The sequence below is a fragment of the Lithobates pipiens genome, unplaced genomic scaffold, assembly GCF_037356315.1.
Source record: "Lithobates pipiens isolate NorthernLeopardFrog02 unplaced genomic scaffold, aLitPip1_a1.2 Scaffold_16, whole genome shotgun sequence".
Lineage (NCBI taxonomy): Eukaryota > Metazoa > Chordata > Amphibia > Anura > Ranidae > Lithobates > Lithobates pipiens.
In genome coordinates, this window is record NW_027507748.1 from 36,357,340 (window position 1) to 36,380,699 (window position 23,360).

Below are 23,360 nucleotides of genomic sequence, written 5' to 3' on the forward strand. Positions count from 1 at the left end.
GCTAGTGCAGCTATTGGCTATTAGTTATGAACTTCCTTATTCTAGTCCAGTCGTACGTCATCACATTTGAATCTGTCGGACTTGTGGTGTGATTGTGTGTAGACAAGTCCTTTTGTTTTGGAAAGTCTGCCGGAATGCCCGCCGGAAAGTCCAGTCGTGTGTACACAGCATTAGTCTAAGATGGTATCTACTTCAAACTTCTCCTGCCCGTTACCAGCAACTGGAGGTTTAGGGGAGAGCGTGGTATCCGAGTTGACTGGTTTCAGCTAAGAAATATGAAAGGAGTTGGGCATCCTCATGGACGGTGGGAGTTTAAGACTGAAACAAGCAGAGTTAATGCCAGAAAAATGGTTTACAAGCTTGCTGACCTCTGGAAAAGCAGAACTGTTAAAAGAAAAGGAACAGTACTTGGAGTGGAGGCCACACAAAAAAAGGGTAAAAAGAAAGAAAGGAGGGGTGCATTCATTTGTTATAGGGAAACCCTTCCCACAGGTGGACCATTCAGTTTGCCGTCAGAGATGAAACAGTGAATTAAGTCTTCTAAGGACTAATTAATGCCTCTGTTTATCTTACAGTTTGGGGTGGTAAGCAGATGAGACAGATAGATCAATTCCTATATGAGGACAGAAGGCCATCAAAAAATGGGAAATTAACTGAGATCCATCATCTGAAAGAATGTTCATCAGAATGCCATTAAGCTTGATGATTTCTCGTATGAAAGAGTGGAGAGTGGTTTGGCCAAAAAACAACTGGGGGGGGGGGGGGGGAATTCAATTATAAAATCCATTGGGAGATGAGTCCAATGACATTCTGAATCATGCACAGCTAACAGCAGGCCAGAAGGATTAGTATGGGAAGATTTTGATCGTGCATAAATCCTGTAGACCAAGGCAGAACAGGAAAGAAGAGAGATGGTCTCACGAGTGCCAGGGTGGCCAGCTGGCTTGGCATTGTGTGACTGTTGAAGCAATTTGAACCAGAGCTGATGTGAAACAAACAACTAGGTGTCTGGGGCACTGTTAGGAGTACATTTGTGAGCTGCTTGGAGCAGAGACAAAAAAGTCAGGCAAGAGGGTGGCAATGTTCTAGGGAAAAGTCAGGCAGAAAGGATGAATGTTTGCCAAAATGTTTGGGTACTAAGGAATTTTACTTTCTGTTGATTTTATTGGTTTTACTAGGCATATTCTGCAGGTCTCCCCTCAAAGTGCAGGGTTTATTTTTTTAACTTTCGAACTGCATTGTAGCTTGTTCTCTTGCAAAATTGCTAAATAAAGAATTGAAAAAAAAGTCAGGCAGAAGAAGACCGGGGTTCAAAGGTTCCAAAAAGAGCATCAACCTTAATATCCTTAAAGCCTGGAAAATAGGTCATTTTGAAATTAAACCTAAAGAAAAAGAGGGACCTTTCAGCCTGTGGGGAATTCGGGTGTTTGGCCAGCATACTATACTCAAGGTTTTCGTGATCCATGTAGATGGAAATTGAATATTGGGTCCCCTCCAACCAATAGGCCTACTCTTCCAAGGCCCATTTTATAGCCAGAAACTCTCAGTTGCCAATATCGTAATTTCGCTCAGAGAGATAGAACTTGAGAATAGAACGTACAGGGATGCATGCTTGAAGTTCCATTGCCCCAATCTCAGAAGCATGAACCTCCAACAGGTAATGTGAGGCAGGGTCCTCATGCCTTAAAACAGGAGCCGAAGAAATACTGCCCTTCTTAGTAAGGTCAGTATTTGGCACTACTAGGGCGGAGAAGCCTTAAATCAATTTTCTAACAAAATTTTAAACCCTAAAAATTGTTGAATGGTACAAAGATCCATAGCAGAGGCCACTGCAAAATAGGTCAGACCTTGGCGAGCTCCATAGCAGCATGAAAAATACATTTCAGTTGGATGAAGAAGAAATGTTCTCGAAACCTGGCCAAGATTAATTTGACATGATGCTGATGATCTTCCAGTGACTGGGAAAAAAACAGAATGTCATCCAGATAGATGGCAAGGGACATGCTCAGGTAGTTGCAGAGAATATTAATAACAAATTCCTGGAGGACAGCTGTCTTCCACTCCATCCATATTATGGATTTAAGCTAAAATGAAAGCCCCCTTGAAATCAAGCTTAACCACTTGCTTACTGGGCACTTAAACCCCCCTCCTGCCCAGACCAATTTTCAGCTTTCAGCGCTGATGCACTTTGAATGACAATTGCGCGGGCATACAACACTGTACCCAAATGAAATTTTTATCATTTTTTTCCCACAAATAGAGCTTTCTTTTGGTGGTATTTAACCACTTCCCGACCAGCGCGCGACGATGTACGTCGACAGAATGGCACGGGCAGGCATATTGGCGTACAGGTACGTCCAATATTCAATGCCGCCCTGCCATTGGTGAACGCGCCGCCGGCCGCGCGCTCCCGCGCCGGTCGGGACCCCCGTGAGTCCGGTCGCGGGACCCGCGGACTCGATCGCCGCGGGCATCCCCGCGATCGTCTCACGGAGCGGCCGAATGGAGGAAATGCCGTGTAAACACCATTTCTCCATTCTGCCTAGCAACTAGTGATGCTGATCTCTGCTCCATGTGATTGGAGCAGAGATCAGTGTTCACTAAATGAAAGCCCAACCCCCCCCACAGTTAGTAACACACCCCTAGGAACACTTAATCCCTACACTGCTACCCACTGGTTAACCCCTTCACTGCCAGTGTCATTTACACAGGAATCACTACATTTATATAGCAGTGATTACTGTATAAATGACAATGGTCCCAAAAATGTGTCAAAAATGTCCGATGGGTCCCCCACAATGTCGCAGTCACAATAAAAATCGCTGATCGCCGCCATTACTAGTAAAAAGAAAAATAATAAAAAATTATTAATAAAAATGCTATAAAACTATCCCTATTTTGTAAACGCTATAACTTTTGCACAAACCAATCAATAATCGCTTATTGCGATTTTTTTACCAAAAATATGTAGAAGAATACGTATCGACCTAAACTGAGAGAAAAAAATGTTTTTTATATATTTTTGGGGGATATTTATTATAACAAAAAGTAAAAAATAATGCGTTTTTTTCAAAAATTGTCGCTCTATTTTTGTTTATAGCGCAAAAAATAAAAACCGCAGGGGTGATCAAATACCACCAAAAGAAAGCTCTATTTGTGGGAAAAAAAGGACATCAATTTTGTTTGGGAGCCACGTCGCGCGACCGCGCAATTGTCAGTTAAAGCAACGCAGTTCTGAATCGCAAAAAGTGGTCTGGTCTTTGACCAGCAAAATGGTCCGGTCTGCAAGTGGTTAATTACAGCTGGGAGTTTTATTTTTTGCTAAACAAACAAAAAAAGATGCAAAAAAAAAAAAAAAATCATGTTTAATAGTTTGTTATAAAATTTTGCAAACAGGTCATTTTTCTCCTTCATTGAAGTGCGCTGATGAGGCGGCACTGATAGGCTGCACTGGTGGGCACTGATAGGCTGCATTGGTGGGCACTGATAGGCTGCACTGGTGGGCACTGATAGGCATAGTTAAGGCGGCACTAATAGGCACAGATAAGGTGGCACCGATAGGCACAGATAAGGCAGTACTGATGGGCACAGATAAGGCGGCACTGATGGGCACAGATTGGGTGGCACTAAGGGGCACTGATAGGTACCACTGATAGATGGGACTGATGGGCACTGATAGGTGGCACTGATAGGTGGCACTGCTGGGCACTGATGGGCGGCACTGATGGGCACTGGTAGATGACACTGATGGGCACGGTTATGTGGCACTGGGGTGCAGCACCGTTGTTGAGGCAGATTGTGGGCACTGCTGGGTGGCACTATGGGCACTGACGGGGAGCAATTATTTTTTAATGAGGTGGGCACTGGCAGGGGACAGGTGGGCACTGGCAGGGGGCAGGTGGGCACTGGCAGGGCTGGCCGTGATCGGGACTGATGTCCCGATCACGGCCGCCGGTAATCGGCTCTTTTTTTTTCTCCTCGCGCTGATAGCGCGAAGAGGAATAATAGCCGATTACCGGCTCCGTTGTATCACATGATCAGCTGTCATTGGCTGACAGCTGATCACATGGTAAGGGGTCGGGATCGACCCCTTGCTCGGATACGTGATGAGGCGAGTCTCATAGACTCGCCGATCACAGAGCGCGCCGCGCGCGCCCCTCAGGGGGCGCACAGGCCGCTCGTGCACGGGACGACGTCAATAGACATAGTCCCGGCAAAGGAGGTCCGTGCTGTAGCCGTCATTCGGCTATAGCGTGGGTCTCTACTGGTTAAAGAAAAGTCAGGCTCCCTGGAAGCAACTGAACAACTCTGTGATCAAAGAAAGTAGGTATCGGTTGGGAATGGAAATCTGATACAGGTCTCTATTGCTGATATATGGGCTGTGGGGTGCCAACAGAAGAAGATGAAAGATGAACAAACCCCTTTTCCAGGTTTTCATCAATGTAGACCTTCATGGCCTGGTTTTCAGGTTCAAAGACGGCAGTGAGGCACTAGGAACTGTATCAATCAGGCAGTCACAAGCCCAATGTGGTGGCAGCTCAGAGGCAGATCTGGTGCTGAAGACAAAGTATTTCTGGTAGGAGTCAGGAAGAGATTTGGTGGCCGAGAAGACTAGAACAACTTGCTAACATAGACAGCGCTCAGTGTCCCAAGTCACAATCTTCTAAACGGCTCAAAAGATACTCAGGTTGCATGTATATAACCATGGATAGCCCAAGATCAGTGGGCCAGGAAGCAGTTATTTATGAGTTTTTCTTTGCAGTTGTGGCTGAAATTTTAGTTAGTCTACCTGACCGTGATTTGGTTTCAACAGAACCCCTCATTTTCCACTTCTTGATTAGAGTTTGAACACTGCTGATTGGCATTCTCAAGTCCTTGGATATCGTTTTATATCCCTTTCCTGTTTTATACAGTTCAACTACCTTTTCCTGCAAATTCTTTGACAATTCTTTTGCTTTCTTCATGACTCAGAATCCTGAAACGTCAGTGCAGCACTGGATGAAAGATGCAAGGGTCTATCAGGAGTCCAGAAACTCATTGACCTTTTATACACACACACTAATTACAACCAAACAGATCACAGGTGAGGATGGATACCTTTAATAGCCATTCAAACCCCTTTGTGTCAACTTGTGTGCATGTCATCAGGCCAAAATCACCAGGGTATGTAAACTTTTGATCAGAGTCATTTGGGTAGTTTCTGTTGCCATTATGATTTAAAAAGATTAAACACAGTTGATTGATAATAAATGGCTTCAGCCAAACACTAATCATAAGTGAAATAAATGTTTTTGTGCTATTATTCATATTCTCTGAAAAATGGGCAAGAAATCATAAATTCTGCCAGGGTATGTAAACTTATGGGCATAACTGTATATGCCCAGATTCAGCGCAATTGCTTTTTTGACTTATGTATGTGATTGTGTATGCAATATTTCTAAAGTCTCGTGAAGAAGCCAATGATTGGCGAAACACGTTGAGCTGAAGCTACTGCATCTGAAGTGGATTCTCTATGATGGTTTTGTATGAATTTGCTATTTTTAAATGTTTATATAAAAATTTGATATTTTTTTTAATATTAATTGTGTTGGCACCTTTAAAATCCTGTCTCTTTCTCAAGAAAAAGTATATATTTGTTGTTGTCCTAGTTCTAAATGTATTACAAAAACAGGCCCGGGGCTTATTTTGGTCTCCTGATTTCGAACATCTTATTACCAGACAAAGTTGATCTGACAGCAAGGAGAACTGGGCTAGATGCAGAGAAAAGTATGTTATTCACAAAGCTTTTCCACTGTGATTGGCTGTCACAGAAATCACATGACTGGGAACTATCCTGGTTGGCTTCTGGCAAGTACTATGGTGCCCCAGCTGTCCAGTGACACCATGATGACAAGCAGCATGTTTGTACTTGGAAGAAAATAAAACCGAACAACAGTGAGTTATATAAACGTCCTCTCATGAATAATAATCAGTGTGATGTGGACAGTAAGCTCCGATTCACATGGACATCCTGCATTTGTTTTATTTAACCACTTCCCGACCAGCGCACGACGATGTACGTCGACAGAATGGCACGGGCAGGCATATTGGCGTACAGGTACGTCCAATGTTCAATGCCGCCCTGCCATCAGGAGCGTGCCGCCGCCGGCGCGCTCCCGCGCTGGTCGGGACCCCCGTGAGTCCGGTCGCGGGACCCGCGAAATTCGATCGCCGCGGGCATCCCCGCGATCGTCTCACGGAGCGGCCGAATGGAGGAAATGCTGTGTAAACAACATTTCTCCATTCTGCCTAGCAACTAGTGACGCTGATCTCTGCTCCATGTGATTGGAGCAGAGATCAGTGTTCACTAAATGAAAGCCCAACCCCCCCACAGTTAGTAACACACCCCTAGGAACACTTAACCCCTACACTGCCACCCACTGGTTAACCCTTTCACTGCCAGTGTCATTTACACAGGAATCACTGCATTTATATAGCAGTGATTACTGTATAAATGACAATGGTCCCAAAAATGTGTCAAAAATGTCCGGTGGGTCCCCCACAATGTCGCAGTCACAATAAAAATCGATGATCGCCGCCATTACTAGTAAAAAAAAAAAAAATAATAAAAAATTATTAATGAAAATGCTATAAAACTATCCCTATTTTGTAAACGCTATAACTTTTGCGCAAACCAATCAATAATCGCTTATTGCGATTTTTTTTTACCAAAAATATGTAGAAGAATACGTATCGGCCTAAACTGAGGGAAAAAAATGTTTTTTTATATATTTTTGGGGGATATTTATTATAACAAAAAGTAAAAAATAATGAGTTTTTTTCAAAATTGACGCTCTATTTTTGGTTATAGCGCAAAAAATAAAAACCGCAGGGGTGATCAAATACCACCAAAAGAAAGCTCTATGCAATTGTTCAATTGTCAGTTAAAGCGATGCAGTGCCGAATCGCAAAAAGGGGTCTGGTCTTTGACCAGCAAATTGGTCCGGTCAGCAAGTGGTTAAAGAAGCTGTAAACCTCAGACATGAAATCTGAACAAAGCATAACCCTCTATAGTGTGTACTTGTCTCAATCCGGGCCACTAAGTGTAATTTCTGTCTGCTGCCTCATTCCTCTGCTATCTGCATGATATCTGCACTTTTGGCAAGTTTTTCTGACACCAAGTGATAAAAAGGTCTCAGGACTGGGCTCAGCCCTTCCTTCTCTGAGCTGGCCGCTCAGCTGTTGGCTAATTGCCAGCTCCTATCTCTCCACAGTGACTAACCTGTTGATGATATCCTGCTCGTCAGTCCTGCCTACTTAAGTCGTCCAGCTCAGATGATCACTGCCTTCGCCTTGGTCACATCTCTAGAGACGCTCTCCTGTGTTCCTGTTAAAGACTTGCTTGGCTGACATTCCTTCTGACTCCAGATCCTGCTTGTTGTTCTACTACGCTCATCTCTGGCTCCCTGACATTTTGGCTTGTCTGACTATCCGTTCCGGTTCCTTAACTCTGGCTATGTTTTGTCTACATTTACTCTGTTGACCTTTTTTATTATATTTATTATTAAACAAGTGTGATTTAACTGTACTTCCGTCTCAGTCTGATTAATGGTTTCTGACATAAAGGTTACAGGGGAGCTCCAGCACACAGCCAAATGCAAAATCTGAATAGTTGTCCTGGTCCTGCCAATGATAGCAAATCATGCTCGCTGGAGGTGCTCACAGGGCCGAAAGGAGACGTTCTGGATCCCGGTGGGTATAGGCGGAAGTGATGTCAGCTTGGGGGGGGCAGACCGCCTCTACATCTCCTCCAGCTCTGTGAGCACCTCCAGCGTGATTTGCTATCATCGGGGGAACCGGAACACTATGCAGATTTTGCATTTGACCAGATATGTATTGTGAGTTCCAACATTTTTAATAAACTTGTGTAGCTAACCACGTTAACTTCAATATCAATCAATTACAGATTTTTCACAGTAATTGATTTATATTGGAGTTAGCGAGGCTATCCACACACTTACATTTATGAGTACACCCCACATTGTGGAGTCACCATAGCTGCAGCTGACAACACAGACATATATTATATATTATACATTTTTTTGAATTTTGCGCTGGTGATCGGTTTTAGTTAAAATTTTTAATAAACTGCCCAGTAGATGGCGCATTTCCCTTTCTATACACACACACACACACACACACACAGGAACAGTGGGGGGAAATTCAGATAGGAATTGCACCACATTCCTGTTCAACTTGAACGTGACTCTTTGCAGTGCGATTTGCGCCCATTCATTTTTTATTGATGCAAATTGCACCGCAAAGTATCGGTATCAGTATCAATACTCGCGCAAATGCTTGGTATCAGCACCCATACCAGTGCATCCTTAGTCTACGGGTGCACCATGCGATTTCCCTGTTGCTGTGTTTGAAAACTAGTGCACCAACCTTTTTCCTGCCATAGACAGAAAGGGAGGTAAATCCAAAATGTTACAGATGCCACCGGAAAAAGAAAAAAAGTGAAATCTATCACAGGGGGAGATTTCTACTGTTTCCTAATTATTCTCAAAAGCCTTATACACACTATCAGCAGAAAAACTGATAGTGTGTATGGGGATTTAGACAGGAAGTGAAGGACAATATCCCCATAGACAGACAGTAATTAAATGATAAAAAAAAAAAAAAAAACTGGCAGTGGTTCTAACCCTTCCATATTTGATCAAAACAAAAATTGGGGTTGAATTACTAAAACTGGATAATTCATGGGTGCGGGATCCGGGGGGAGGGGTATTCTTTCCCTATTCACAAGCTTCATGGCTTTAGGGACCTTCTTTCCCTGCTTTGACCGGCCATCAGCTTACCAGCTGCATATTTCAATCAAGGTTTCGTTAAAGTGGTTGTAAACCCTTACATACCACTTTTACCTAGAGGTATGCCTATAATAAGGCTTACCTGTAGGTACTGGAAATATCTCCTAAACCTGTACGGTTAGGGGGATATTTGCCATATACGCTTGCGCCGACGTCGTTGGCACATTCGCGCACTGAGGAAAGGCCACGATTGGGCCATTTCTACAGGGCCCCTGCCGTGATCGCTGACTCCCGTGCGCATGAGTGACGTCACGCAACTCCAGCCAGTCACAGAGCCGGAGTCCATGGCCCCGAAAGGAAGAGGGGCGAAGATGGACACTGCCACCAGCAGGAACATCGCGGGCTTCGTTTGCAGGTAAGTGGCACATAATGGGCTAGTATGCGATGCATATTAGCCTATTATGCTTTTACTTTACAGGGAACAAAAGAGGAAGTAAAACCCATCAGGGTTTACTTCCTCTTTAAGCGGCTCATATCATCCCTCTTATTACTTACCCCTCATCCCTCTTTCCCTTACTGGGATCCAGAGTATTGTTTTCTGTTTCATCGAAGACAGCCGCCCATTCCCATCCCCCTTGGGGGTGCCATGACCCCTCTATCAGACTTGGTTCCCGGATATTAGACATGTGCAATTCGTTTCGTTCCGAATTAGTTTTTTAATGAATTTTGACAAATTCGTTAATTCCGAATTTTTCCATTTACAACATTTCCGAATTAGCACATTTCTGAAAATTCGAATTTCGGTAATTTGAAATTAGGAAATTCGAAATTTCCTAAATTAAAAAATTTTTCAATTTGGAAATTTGAAAATCCAAGAATAAGAATGAAAATCTGAGGATTAGAAAACCTGAAAATCTGAAATAATAACTAATAATAATTATTAAATTATAGGTATTGGAATTTCCTTTCAAATTTGCCTGTTAGTGAACGTAATGAGTACGAATTTATCCGAAGTTACGAATTATCTGAAATAACGAAAGCCGTATCTAAACGAATGGAATGTAACGATCTAATAATAATAATAAATAACAATAATGATAATAAAACCTTTTTATTATTATTATTAATTTGTTCCATTCCATTTGTTTAGATGCAACATTTGTTATTTCGGATAATTTGTAACTTCAGATAAATTTGTATTCCTTACATTCACAAACTGCCAAATTCGAACGGAAATTCCAATACCTGTAATTGAATAGTTAGTTATTATTTTGAATTTCACAGATCTTCGAATTGTTGAATTTCCGAAATTCGAAAACTTGGAAATTTGAAAATCCGAATTTTCAGATTTCCGAATTTTTCGAGTTTCCGAAAAAAAAAAAAACATTTTTGTCAGTGCACATGTCTACGGGATATTCTCCTGATGAAGCGGTGAAATGCAGTGAAACTTGTTGAGAACAATTATATTCGTGAAGATCCATCATATCCTGATCTTCCTCATTAGGGGACATGCTGGTGATATACATGGATCGTTTATGTATACCTTTTATGATATGTAACCACTAAATACTTGGATATCCTGTTTTTATAGTATTTTGTATTAAGAAAATTTCTAGTTTTTAATCATACCTTGAGTTTATGTTGTTTACGAGATAGTCCTACATACAACTCTTTTATGGGTGATCAAGTGAAGACCAGTCCTTTTTTCCCTAAAACTGGAGCGTGCAAAATCTGGTGCAGATGTGCATGGTAGCCAATCAGCTTTTAACTTCAGCTTGTTTATTAAAATGTATGTCCTTTTTTTCCCCACAAATAGAGATTTCTTTTGGTGGTATTTAATCACCTCTGCGGTTTTTATTTTTTGCGCTATAAACAAAAAAAGAGCGACAATTTTGAAAAAAACGCATTATTTACTTTTTGCTATAATAAATATCCCCCAAAAATATATAAAAAAACATTTTTTTTCCTCAGTTTAGGCCCATACGTATTCTTCTACATATTTTTGTTAAAAAAAAAAAAAATCACAATAAGCAATTATTGATTGGTTTGCGCAAAATTTATAGCGTTTACAAAATAGGGGATAGTTCTATGGCATTTTTATTAATACATTTTTTTTTTTTACTAGTAATGGTGGCGATCAGTGATTTTTATTGTGACTGCGACATTATGGCGGACACATCGGACATTTTTGACACATTTTTGGGACCATTCACATTTATACAGCGGTCAGTGCTATACAAATGCCCTGATTCCTGTGTAAATGACACTGGCAGTGAAGGGGTTAACCAGGGGTGGCAGTGTAGGGGTTAAGTGTTCCTAGGGGCATGTTACTAACTGTGGGGGGCTGGGCTTTGTGTTAGTGAACACTGATCTCTGTTTCAATCACAGGGAGCAGAGATCAGTGTCACTTGTTGCTAGGCAGAACGGGGAGATGCCGTTTAGATCGGCATCTCCCTGTTCAGCCTCCCCGTGAGACGATCGCGGGTATCCCTGCGGCGAACGAGTCTGCGGGACCCGCGGCTGGACTCACGGGGGTCCTGACCGGCACGTGCTTGCCCCGCCGGTGGCGTGCACGCGATGGCAGGGCGGCAATTTCAACTGGACGTACCTGTATGCTAGTTTGCCTGCCCGTGCCATTCTGCCGACGTACATCGTCGTGCGCCAGACTGGAAAAAAAAAAATGGGCGGAACTCCGCTTTAAGCTTTGACAATAAAACCTGGAAACTGATTGGTTTCTCTGCAGAGCTGCACCAGATTTTGCGCTCTCCAGCTTTATTAAATCTCCGCCACTGACAGCATAGAACACAGACTGCTGAATCCAGACATGTTATTTCATGATTCATGACTGTGCGTTCGGCTGAAGATGTAATCACTAGCAGCCAGCGATTAAATCCTGGGGGTGGGGGGCGTGTGTGTGTGACCCGGGGCGTGTCTGGCAACCACAACTATCTGCCATGACTATGCGGTTGGTATAATAACACGGGGAAGGCGTGGGATGCCGGTGTCGGGGCACCACAAGCCGGTAAAAGCAGGCACCCCAACATCGGAAGGAACCCTGACCTGGTGGACACAGATGGAAGAGATAGATGGATGAGTGAGAGGTCGGTGGACACACATAGAAGGTGACACTGGGTACCTGGCATAATTTCCACTTCAAAACTGGGCAAGAGATCAGCCAGCACCCCAGTCTTGCCTGGAAGAGAGAGAAGAGAGAGAGAAGAAGGAGAAAGTTATCAGCGAGAAATCACATTGAGAAGACAGATCATTGCGGTGATTATCGGGAGACAGAGGCAAGATGAAGGTTATAAAAGCAGTAGGCAGGTATTAAAGACACAAATAATTGCAGCTTTCTATTCATTATTACATCATTAAACCATATGTTTTAATGCAAGCAATATACAGTGAGGGAAAAAGGTATCACTAAAGCACTGCAGCTCAGTTGATTAGCTCTTGTGCTGCTTCTCTCTTTCCAAGTCTGAGCTTTGCTGTACAGAGATTGTTTGAAGCTGATACCCGTTCTCATTCATGGACTTTCAGTGAAGGGAGAAAAGTACAGTATTTGACCCCCTGCTGATTTTGTAATTTTGCCCCACTGACAAAAAAATGATCAGTCTATAAATTTAATGGTCGGTTTATTTTAACAGTGAGAGACAGAATAACAGCAATATCCAGAAAAACGCATTTCGAAAAAGTTATAAATTGATTTGCATTTTAATGAATGAAATAAGTATTTGATCCTCTACCAATCAGCAAGATTTCTGGCTCCCAGGTGTCTTCTATACAGGTAATGAGCTGAGATTAGGAGCACTCTCTTAAAGGGAGTGCTCCTAATCTCAGCTTGTTACCTGTATAAAAGAGCCAATCAGAAACAATCAATCAGATTCCAATCTCTCCACCATGGCCAAGACCAAGGAGCTGTCCAAGGATGTCAGGGACAAGATTGTAGACCTACACAACGCTGGAACGGGCTACAAGACCATCGCCAAGCAGCTTGGTGGGAGGGTGACAACAGTTGGTGCGATTATTGGCAAATGGAAGAAACAGAAAATAATTGTCGATCTCCCTCAGTCTGGGGCTCCATGCAGGATCTCACCTTGTGGAGTTTCAATGATCATGAGAACGGTGAGGAATCAGCCCAGAACTACACGGGACAATCTTGTCAATGATCTCAAGGCAGCTGGGACCATAGTCACCAAGAAAACAATTGGTAACACACTACACTGTGAAGGAATGAAATCCTGCAGCGCCTGTAAGGTCCCCCTGCTCAAGAAATCACATGTACAGGCTTGTCTGAAGTTTGCTAATGAACATCTGAATGATTCAGAGGAGAACTGGGTGAAAGTGTTGTGGTCAGATGAGACCAAAATTGAGCTCTTTGGCATCAACTCAACTCGCCGTGTTTGGAGGAGGAGGAGGAATGCTGCCTATGATCCCAAGAACATCATTCCCGTCGTCATACATGGAGGTGAAATTATTATGCTTTTGGGGGTGTTTTTCTGCTAAGGGGACAGGACAACTTCACCGCATCAAAGGGACGATGGACAGGCCCATGTACAGTCAAATCTTGGATGAGAACCTCCTTCCCTCAGCCAGGGCATTAAAAATGGGTCATTGATGGGTATTCCAGCATGACAATGACCCAAAACACACGGCCAAGGCAACAAAGGAGTGGCTCAAGAAGAAACACATTAAGGTTCTGGAGTGGCCGAGCCAGTCTACAGACCCTAATCCCATAGAAAATATGTGGAGGGAGCTGAAGGTTCGAGTTACCAAACGTCAGCCTCAAAACCTTAATGACTTGGAGAGGATCTGCAAAGAGAAGTGGGAGAAAATCCCTCCTGAGATGTGTGCAAAACCTGGGGGCAACTACAAGGAACGTCTGACCTCTGTGATTGCCAACAAGGGTGTTGCCACCAAGTACTAAGTCATGTTTTGCGAAGGGGTCAAATACTTATTTCACTCATTAAAATGCAAATCAATTTATAACTTTTTTGAAATGTGTTTTTCTGGATATTTGTGTTGTTATTCTGTCTCTCGCTGTTAAACTAAACTGACCATTACAATTATAGACTGATCATTTCTATTTCAGTGGGGCAAACGTACAAAATCAGCAGGGGGTCAAATACTGTACTTCTCTCCCCTCACTGAAAGTCCATGAATGAGAACGGGTATCAGCTTCAAAACAATCCCTGTACAGCAAAGCTCAGACTTGGAAAGAGAGAAGCAGCACAAGAGCTAATCAACTGAGCTGCAGTGCTATAGTGCTAACAAGAGACATGCTGATAGAGGGAGAGAGCAGAACAATAAAGCTCACCAGCCTGCTGCTTCTCCTTTTACTGTCCAGTCACACTGGGGAACTACAAGACCTTTAACCTTTTTGCTGCCAGAGCTGTTTTTGCGTTTTTTTTGCACATGGTTATAAAGTCATTTTAGCCCTGAAGATGACGTAAAAAACCCCCAAACATATTTTCTGAAAGCAGACATATAAGTATAGAATAAAATATTGGTAGTTCCAATTTTTTATACCACACACTATTGCCACAAAGGTCCAGGAAACGCAAAATTTCAGTAAAAAAAAAAACACTAAAGTAAATTTTACGGCAAACAATCGCAATATATTACGCACATTTTTGGTAAATTATAAAAGACAAGGATGTGCCGAGTAAACATGCCAAACCTTAAATTTGTGAAATGGCGACAAACTTAATTGCCCTATATTTTCTATAGGCGACGCTTCAAAATCCCCCTATAGGTCATCCGTTTAGTGTTACGGAGGAGTTCTTGTGCTAGAATGATTGATCTCACTCTGGCGTGTGCGGTGATATGTAACATGTGTATCGCAATCAACCTTTTCACGTGTAGGCACCCCCGAAGCTTACTTATCAATCAGTTTCTGTACCTGCAGGGTTCTAATGAGGAAAGTGGCAGGGTCTGCATCCCTTTAGTCGTGATTTCTCTTTGAATGAATGAATGAAATACTTGTATAGCGCACAATGCGAACTGAATCGCCTCTAGGAGAATCTCACCAAAATGAATTTTTTTGTTGACAAAAATCTAAATTGTATCTTAGTGCAGACTTCTGGGAAAATCAGTGAGCCAATCACACAAGCAGGAAATGCCAAATCTGGGGGGGGGGGGGGGGGGGTCATTTTGTATACCATCTGTGTACAGAACTCCTCCAGGTTGCCATATTGTATTCTACAGAAAATTACAGAGCTGCAGATTGAAAAGGAAAACATATATTTTTTTCTTTTTCAAGTATCAAACAAAGAGAAGCATATAAACAATAACGGACAGCCTGAGCACCAGGTGCTACACAACACACATAACACAAAAGACCTCAGCACTAGGCTATCAACATAACGCTAAGGCTAAACACAAGCGTAGTACAGTAATACCTTGGATTATGAGTAACGTGGTATCTGAGTGCTTTGAAAGACAAGCAACATTTTTTTTTTAATTTTGACTTGATATACGAGCAGTACAATCCATGTAGTAAAGCTGCTGGTGTATGCAGTACTGCATGTGGCCAGAGTTCCGGGGGCGCTGGTGGCTCCCAGCGCTTCATGGAGAACTCGGAGACACTCCCAGCTGGGTGGGACGGGTGTAATGTGTGTCAGAGCACTCGCAAGTGTCAACAGTTCCCGAGTGTCTCCAAGCGCCTCCAAGTTCTCAAGGAAGCGCTGGCTCCGCATCTCTGGCCACATACAGTACCCAGTACTGCATACACTGGCGCCCCCACACCTCTGGCCACTTACAGTACTGCATACACCAGCGCCCCCACACCTCTGTCCACATACAGTACTGCATACACCAGTGCTCCCACACCTCTGGCCACATACAGTACTGCATACACCAGCGCCCACACACCTCTGTCCACATACAGTACTGCATACACCAGTGCTCCCACACCTCTGGCCACATACAGTACTGCATACACCAGCGCCCACACACCTCTGGCCACATACAGTACTGCATACACCAGCACCCCCGCACCTGTCCACATACAGTACTGCATACACCAGCGCCCCCGCACCTCTGGCCACATACAATACTGCAAACACCAGTGCCCCCGCACCTCTGGCCACATAGAGTCCAGCATACACCAGCAGCCCCACACCTCTGACCACATACAGTACTGGATACACCAGCACCCCCGCACATCTGGCCACATACAGTACTGCATACACCAGCAGCCCCGCACATCTGGCCACATACAGTACTGCATACACCAGCAGCCCCGCACCTCTGGCCACATACAGTACTGCATACACCAGCAGCCCCACACCTCTGACCACATACAGTACTGGATACACCAGCACCCCCACACCTCTGGCCACATACAGTACTTTATACACCAGCAGCCCCGCACCTCTGGCCACATACAGTACTGCATACACCAGCAGCCCCACACCTCTGACCACATACAGTACTGGATACACCAGCACCCCCACACCTCTGGCCACATACAGTACTTTATACACCAGCAGCCCCGCACCTCTGGCCACATACAGTACTGCATACACCAGCAGCCCCGCACCTCTGGCCACATACAGTACTGCATACACCAGCACCCCCGCACCTCTGGCCACATACAGTACTGCATACACCAGCAGCCCCGCACCTCTGGCCACATACAGTACTGCATACACCAGCGCCCCCGTACCTCTGGCCACATACAGTACTGCATACACCAGCAGCCCCGCACATCTAGCCACATACAGTACTGCATACACCAGCAGCCCCACACCTCTGTCCACATACAGCACTGCATACACCAGCATCCCTGCACCCCTCGCCACATACAGCACTGCATACACCAGCACCCCCGCACCTCTAGCCACATACAGTACTGCATACACCAGCAGCCCCACACCTCTGGCCACTTACAGTACTGCAAACACCAGCGCCCCTGCACCTCTGGCCACATACAGTACTGCATAAACCAGCAGCCCCACACCTCTGGCCACATACAGTACTGCATACACCAGCGCCCCTGCACCTCTGGCCACTTACAGTACTGCATACACCAGCACCCCCGCACCTCTGGCCACATACAATACTGCAAACACCAGTGCCCCCGCACCTCTGGCCAACATAGAGTCCAGCATACACCAGCAGCCCCACACCTCTGACCACATACAGCACTGCATACACCAGCACCCTCGCACCTCTAGCCACATACAGTACTGCATACACCAGTAGCCCCGCACCTCTGGCCACTTACAGTACTGCATACACCAGCACCCCCGCACATCTGGCCACATACAGTACTGCGTACACCAGCACCCCCGCACCTCTGGCCACATACAGTACTGCGTACACCAGCACCCCCGCACATCTGGCCACATACAGTACTGCATACACCAGCAGCCCCGCACATCTAGCCACATACAGTACTGCATAAACCAGCAGCCCCGCACCTCTGGCCACATACAGTACTGCATACACCAGCAGCCCCGCACCTCTGTCCACATACAGCACTGCATACACCAGCATCCCTGCACCCCTCGCCACATACAGCACTGCATACACCAGCACCCCCGCACCTCTAGCCACATACAGTACTGCATACACCAGCAGCCCCACACCTCTGGCCACTTACAGTACTGCAAACACCAGCGCCCCTGCACCTCTGGCCACATACAGTACTGCATAAACCAGCAGCCCCACACCTCTGGCCACATACAGTACTGCATACACCAGCGCCCCTGCACCTCTGGCCACTTACAGTACTGCATACACCAGCAGCCCCACACCTCTGACCACATACAGCACTGCATACACCAGCACCCTCGCACCTCTAGCCACATACAGTACTGCATACACCAGTAGCCCCACACCTCTGGCCACTTACAGTACTGCATACACCAGCACCCTTGCACCTCTGGCCACATACAGTACTGCATACACCAGCGCCCCTGCACCTCTGGCCACATACAATACTGCAAACACCAGTGCCCCCACACCTCTGGCCACATACAGTACTGCATACACCAGCACCCCCGCACCTCTGGCCACATACAGCACTGCATACACCAGCAGCCCCACACCTCTGGCCACATACAGTACTGCATAAACCAGCAGCCCCACACCTCTGGCCACATACAGTACTGCATACACCAGCGCCCCTGCACCTCTGGCCACTTACAGTACTGCATACACCAGCACCCCCGCACCTCTGGCCACATACAATACTGCAAACACCAGAGCCCCCGCACCTCTGGCCACATAGAGTCCAGCATACACCAGCAGCCCCACACCTCTGACCACATACAGCACTGCATACACCAGCACCCTCGCACCTCTAGCCACATACAGTACTGCATACACCAGTAGCCCCACACCTCTGGCCACTTACAGTACTGCATACACCAGCACCCCTGCACCTCTGGCCACATACAGCACTGCATACACCAGCACCCCAGCACCTCTGGCCACATAGAGTACTGCATACACCAGCACCCCCGCACCTCTGGCCACATACAGCACTGCATACACCAGCACCCCCACACCTCTGGCCACATAGAGTACTGCGTACACCAGCACCCCCGCACCTCTGGCCACATACAGCACTGCATACACCAGCGCCCCCGCGCCTCTGGTCACATACAGTACTGCATACACCAGCACCCCCACACCTCTGGCCACATAGAGTACTGCGTACACCAGCGCCCCCGCACCTCTGGCCACATATCGTAATCCAAGGTATTACTGTAATAGGAAGTCCACTGTACAAATACATTAACTGTGAGTCCTTACATATTGACAAATACTGGCTCCTCGATCCCATTACAGAACATATATCAGCAAAAATAAAATCAGACATCTTGTAGTTAATGCTTGGGCCCACAACTCACCCCCCAGGGTGGAAAGAACTCGTGTCACAATTGTATACGCAATGTTATTTTTTTTATTTGCTATTTTTTTCCCCATAAAGGTGGAGTTCCCCTTTACACCCCCTGGGAGAGAAAACATATTAATGTCATCTCTGTATCTGTCCATAGATGTATATAGAATTATTTATTTTATATTTTGTACAGATAAGACGATATTGTAGGAATATGATACGATCATATGATAGATGACGGGAATATGATCTATGGGCTATGCGGACCCTTTTTAAGTTGATATTTTTGTTGAAGTAATATTCCTCGGTATATATGAAATTATCTTCTTTTATGTTTTTGTTTGTATGAAAATGTTGTTTAAAAAAAAATGACAAATTGTAAAAAAAAAAAAAAAAAAAAAATTTGAACAAGAATTAGGAAAATCTTTACAAAAATTTGCTAAATATTCGGATACATACATTGTTAGGGATTAGTTAATAAAAAAATAAAAATAAAATTCCACCCTGCTCCTTCAAAGTTTCTTGTCACTGCGTTCAAAAATGACCGTTGACTTGGCGCCACTAATGATTAGAAAAACAAATGAACTTTGTTACAATCTTCTTTGGCTGGCTAAATAAAAATAAATATTCGTGTGGAAAAAAAACCAATGACACCAATGATGGGGCACTCTTCCTCCCACTGATACCAATGATGAGGCACTATTCCTCCCACTGACACCAATGATGGGGCACTATTCCTCCCACTGACACCAATGATGGGGCACTATTCCTCCCACTGATACCAATGATGAGGCACTATTCCTCCCACTGATACCAATGATGAGGCACTATACCTCCCACTGACACCAATGATGAGGCACTATTCCTCCCACTGACACCAATGATGGGGCACTATTCCTCCCACTGACACCAATGATGGGGCACTATTCCTCCCACTGATACCAATGATGAGGCACTATACCTCCCACTGACACCAATGATGAGGCACTATTCCTCCCACTGACACCAATGATGGGGCACTATTCCTCCCACTGACACCAATGATGGGGCACTATTCCTCCCACTGATACCAATGATGAGGCACTATTCCTCCCACTGACACCAATGATGGGCCACTATTCCTCCCACTGACACCAATGATGGGGCACTATTCCTCCCACTGATACCAATGATGAGGCACTATTCCTCCCACTGACACCAATGATGGGGCACTATTCCTCCCACTGATACCAATGATGGGGCACTATTCCTCCCACTGATACCAATGATGGGGCACTATTCCTCCCACTGATACCAATGATGGGGCACTATTCCTCCCACTGATACCAATGATGAGGCACTATTCCTCCCACTGATACCAATGATGGGGCACTATTCCTCCCACTGATACCAATGATGGGGCACTATTCCTCCCACTGATACCAATGATGGGGCACTATTCCTCCCACTGAAACCAATGATGAGGCACTATTCCTCCCACTGATACCAATGATGGGGCACTATTCCTCCCACTGATACCAATGATGGGACACTATTCCTCCCACTAATACCAATGATGAGGCACTATTCCTCCCACTGATACCAATGATGGGGCACTATTCCTCCCACTAATACCAATGATGGGGCACTCTTCCTCCCACTGAAACCAATGATGGGGCACTATTCCTCCCACTGATACCAATGATGGGGCACTATTCCTCCCACTGACACCAATGATGGGGCACTATTCCTCCCACTGATACCAATGATGGGGCACTATTCCTCCCACTGATACCAATGATGGGGCACTATTCCTCCCACTGACACCAATGATGGGGCACTATTCCTCCCACTGATACCAATGATAGGACACTATTCCTTCCACAAATTTTTAAAGAGCAGCTGTCATCTCTGTCCTCCTCTGACCCGCTGTTGACTGCCCAACAGTCCTATTCACTTTAATGAGATGGCTGGTGATGCAGCAGTGACACAACGAGGTGAGGGACGTGGCGGCAGCAGGTGAGTGGATGCCCGCTAACAGGCGCTGCCATGATGGATCTGAAATGATAGGTGCTCTTTAAATGTAAGGATTTATTCTTACTGTTGGTTAGAATCTTTAATATTTGTAAACAAAGTGAAGGTTTCCTATTGAAATTAATAAACTGTCAGGTTACTAAAACAGCGATATCAGAACCAACCCAATCATACAGTTTGTAGTGTACATATATTTGCAAAACAATGGGATAAAAGAATATTCCTGAACTTTATTTTATCTCATGGTTACTGGGAAATTGTGTGAATGCATCAATGCAGAGCATGTTATCTCAGCTTGCAGAGCTTGGATTCATTGAATGAGTTTACCAAAAATGGAAAAATTGCAGAATATACAGCCTCAGGCCGCGTACACACGGGCGGATTGTCTGCCCAACTAAGTTCATCAGACAATCCGACAGACAGTCCGTTCAACTTTTGAATGAACGGACTTGACCACACACGATGAACAGACAGTCCGCTGAAAACGTGCGTGATGACGTGTACGGCACGTACGACGGGACTAGAAAAACGACGTCCAATACACAGCAATGCAACCTTCGGCCGTGTAAATCCTTTCTGAGCATGCGCCATTCTTAGTCCGTCCAACTAGCCTACTCACGAGCGGACTGTCTGCTGAAACTAAGTTTGGACGGACAAAACCAAGTTTCAGCGGACAAAATTATGGAAATTCCGAAAGACAAAGTCCGTCGGACTGTCCGCTGAAAAAGTCCGCTGAAGCCCACACACGAGCGGATTGTCCGCTGAAACACGGTTCAGCGGACTAAGTTGGGCAGACAATCCGCCCGTGTGTACGCGGCCTCATGCTACATAACTACCGTATTTATCGGCGTATAACACGCGCCGGCGTATAACACGCACCCCAAGTTTAGGAGGGAATTTTGTGGAAAAAACTTTTATGAGGGAAATTTAAGGAAAAAAAAAAATTACATTTAAATGCCCATCAATGCAGCCTTATCAGTGTCCATCTGAAGCCTCGTCAGCATCATTTGCAGCCTTGTCATTGCAGCCTTGTCATTGCAGCCTTGTCATTGCAGCCTTGTCATTGCAGCCTTGTCATTGCAGCCTTGTCCTCATTGCAGCCTTGTCCTCAATGCAGCATTGTCATTGCAGCCTTGTCATTGCAGCCTTGTCATTGCAGCTTTGTCATTGCAGCCTTGTCATTGCAGCCTTGTCATTGCAGCCTTGTCCTCATTGCAGCCTTGTCATTGCAGCCTTGTCATTGCAGCCTTGTCATTGCAGCCTTGTCCTCATTGCAGCCTTGTCATTGCAGCCTTGTCATTGCAGCCTTGTCATTGCAGCCTTGTCATTGCAGCTTTGTCATTGCAGCCTTGTCATTGCAGCCTTGTCATTGCAGCCTTGTCATTGCAGCTTTGTCATTGCAGCCTTGTCATTGCAGCCTTGTCATTGCAGCCTTGTCATTGCAGCCTTGTCCTCATTGCAGCCTTGTCATTGCAGCCTTGTCATTGCAGCCTTGTCATTGCAGCCTTGTCATTGCAGCTTTGTCATTGCAGCCTTGTCATTGCAGCCTTGTCATTGCAGCTTTGTCATTGCAGCCTTGTCATTGCAGCCTTGTCATTGCAGCCTTGTCATTGCAGCCTTGTCATTGCAGCTTTGTCATTGCAGCCTTGTCATTGCAGCCTTGTCATTGCAGCCTTGTCATTGCAGCTTTGTCATTGCAGCCTTGTCATTGCAGCCTTGTCATTGCAGCTTTGTCATTGCAGCCTTGTCATTGCAGCCTTGTCCTCATTGCAGCTTTGTCATTGCAGCTTGTCCGTCTTAGTGCATTGTCCGCTTATGTTTTTAAAAATGGCGCCGCCGAGATGTCCCGTGTATCTCGGCGGGACCCGGACATTTTTGGCGGCTTTCGGCCGCTCTCGGACCTAATCGGTGGCTTTCGGCCGCTCTCGGACCTTCTCAGCGGCTTTCGGCAGCTCTCAGACCTCGGCAGCTTTCGGCCGCTCTCGGAAGGTCCGAAAAAGTGCGTGTTATACGCCGATAAATACGGTAAGCTCCATTTCATGCTGAATAAACTAAATTATTAATGTATCTTAAATAGGAAACTATCTTTAGATAGATTTTTACTCCATAGGCATTTTATTAAAATAAATTTGATAAAAATAGAAAACAAATCTGATTAAATCAAAAAAAATCTATTTTTTTTTTCTTTAAATCATAAATTTTTATCCATCCTGGCATTCGGCGTGTCGCTAGGATTACATTGACACCCGCTGCAGATCGAGCATGCAGTGCGTTTTGAATGGCGTGTGGAAAACGCACACGGAACGCGGGTTTCTCACACGGAGCTCCGGTGTAAAGGGGCCTTAAAGGCCTTTTTTACCCCAAAACTCTTTTCTCCTTTATAAGCTTACAAAATAAAAGAAATGCCAAGATAAGAATATTTTCTACTGGAATTTCACTGAACTTCCCGTGATTCAGAAAAAAATAAATATGTAAATGAATAAGGCACAGAACACACATGGAGACTTTATCACTTATATAATGTGATTTGGAGAATGAAATTGTTTAAATGGTTTATAAACCTGCGGCAATTTTCTGTCAATAAAGACTGATGAAAAATAAGCGCCAAACACGAGCAAATAAAAGGTCGGCAGTAACAGATCACTCATATCTGCGATGTGCCCCGCGGCACGCGATCGAGCCCCAGCGTACCCACGTATTCAATTATC

General features: G+C 45.0%; 1 protein-coding gene across 4 annotated transcripts in view; it reads right to left on the reverse strand.

Annotated features, from left to right (window-relative positions):
• Window positions 1–23,360, reverse strand: part of ILDR2 (immunoglobulin like domain containing receptor 2) — a 456,394-nt gene that overhangs the window by 50,413 nt on the left and 382,621 nt on the right. For 2 of the 4 annotated variants that reach the window (XM_077479738.1, XM_077479737.1), the window contains exon 4: window positions 11,926–11,982. The exons of the other annotated variants lie outside the window; for them this stretch is intronic. In XM_077479738.1, the coding sequence (XP_077335864.1) occupies window positions 11,926–11,982 (57 nt within the window). The remainder of the gene's footprint in view (window positions 1–11,925; window positions 11,983–23,360) is intronic. 4 annotated transcript variants of the gene reach the window in all.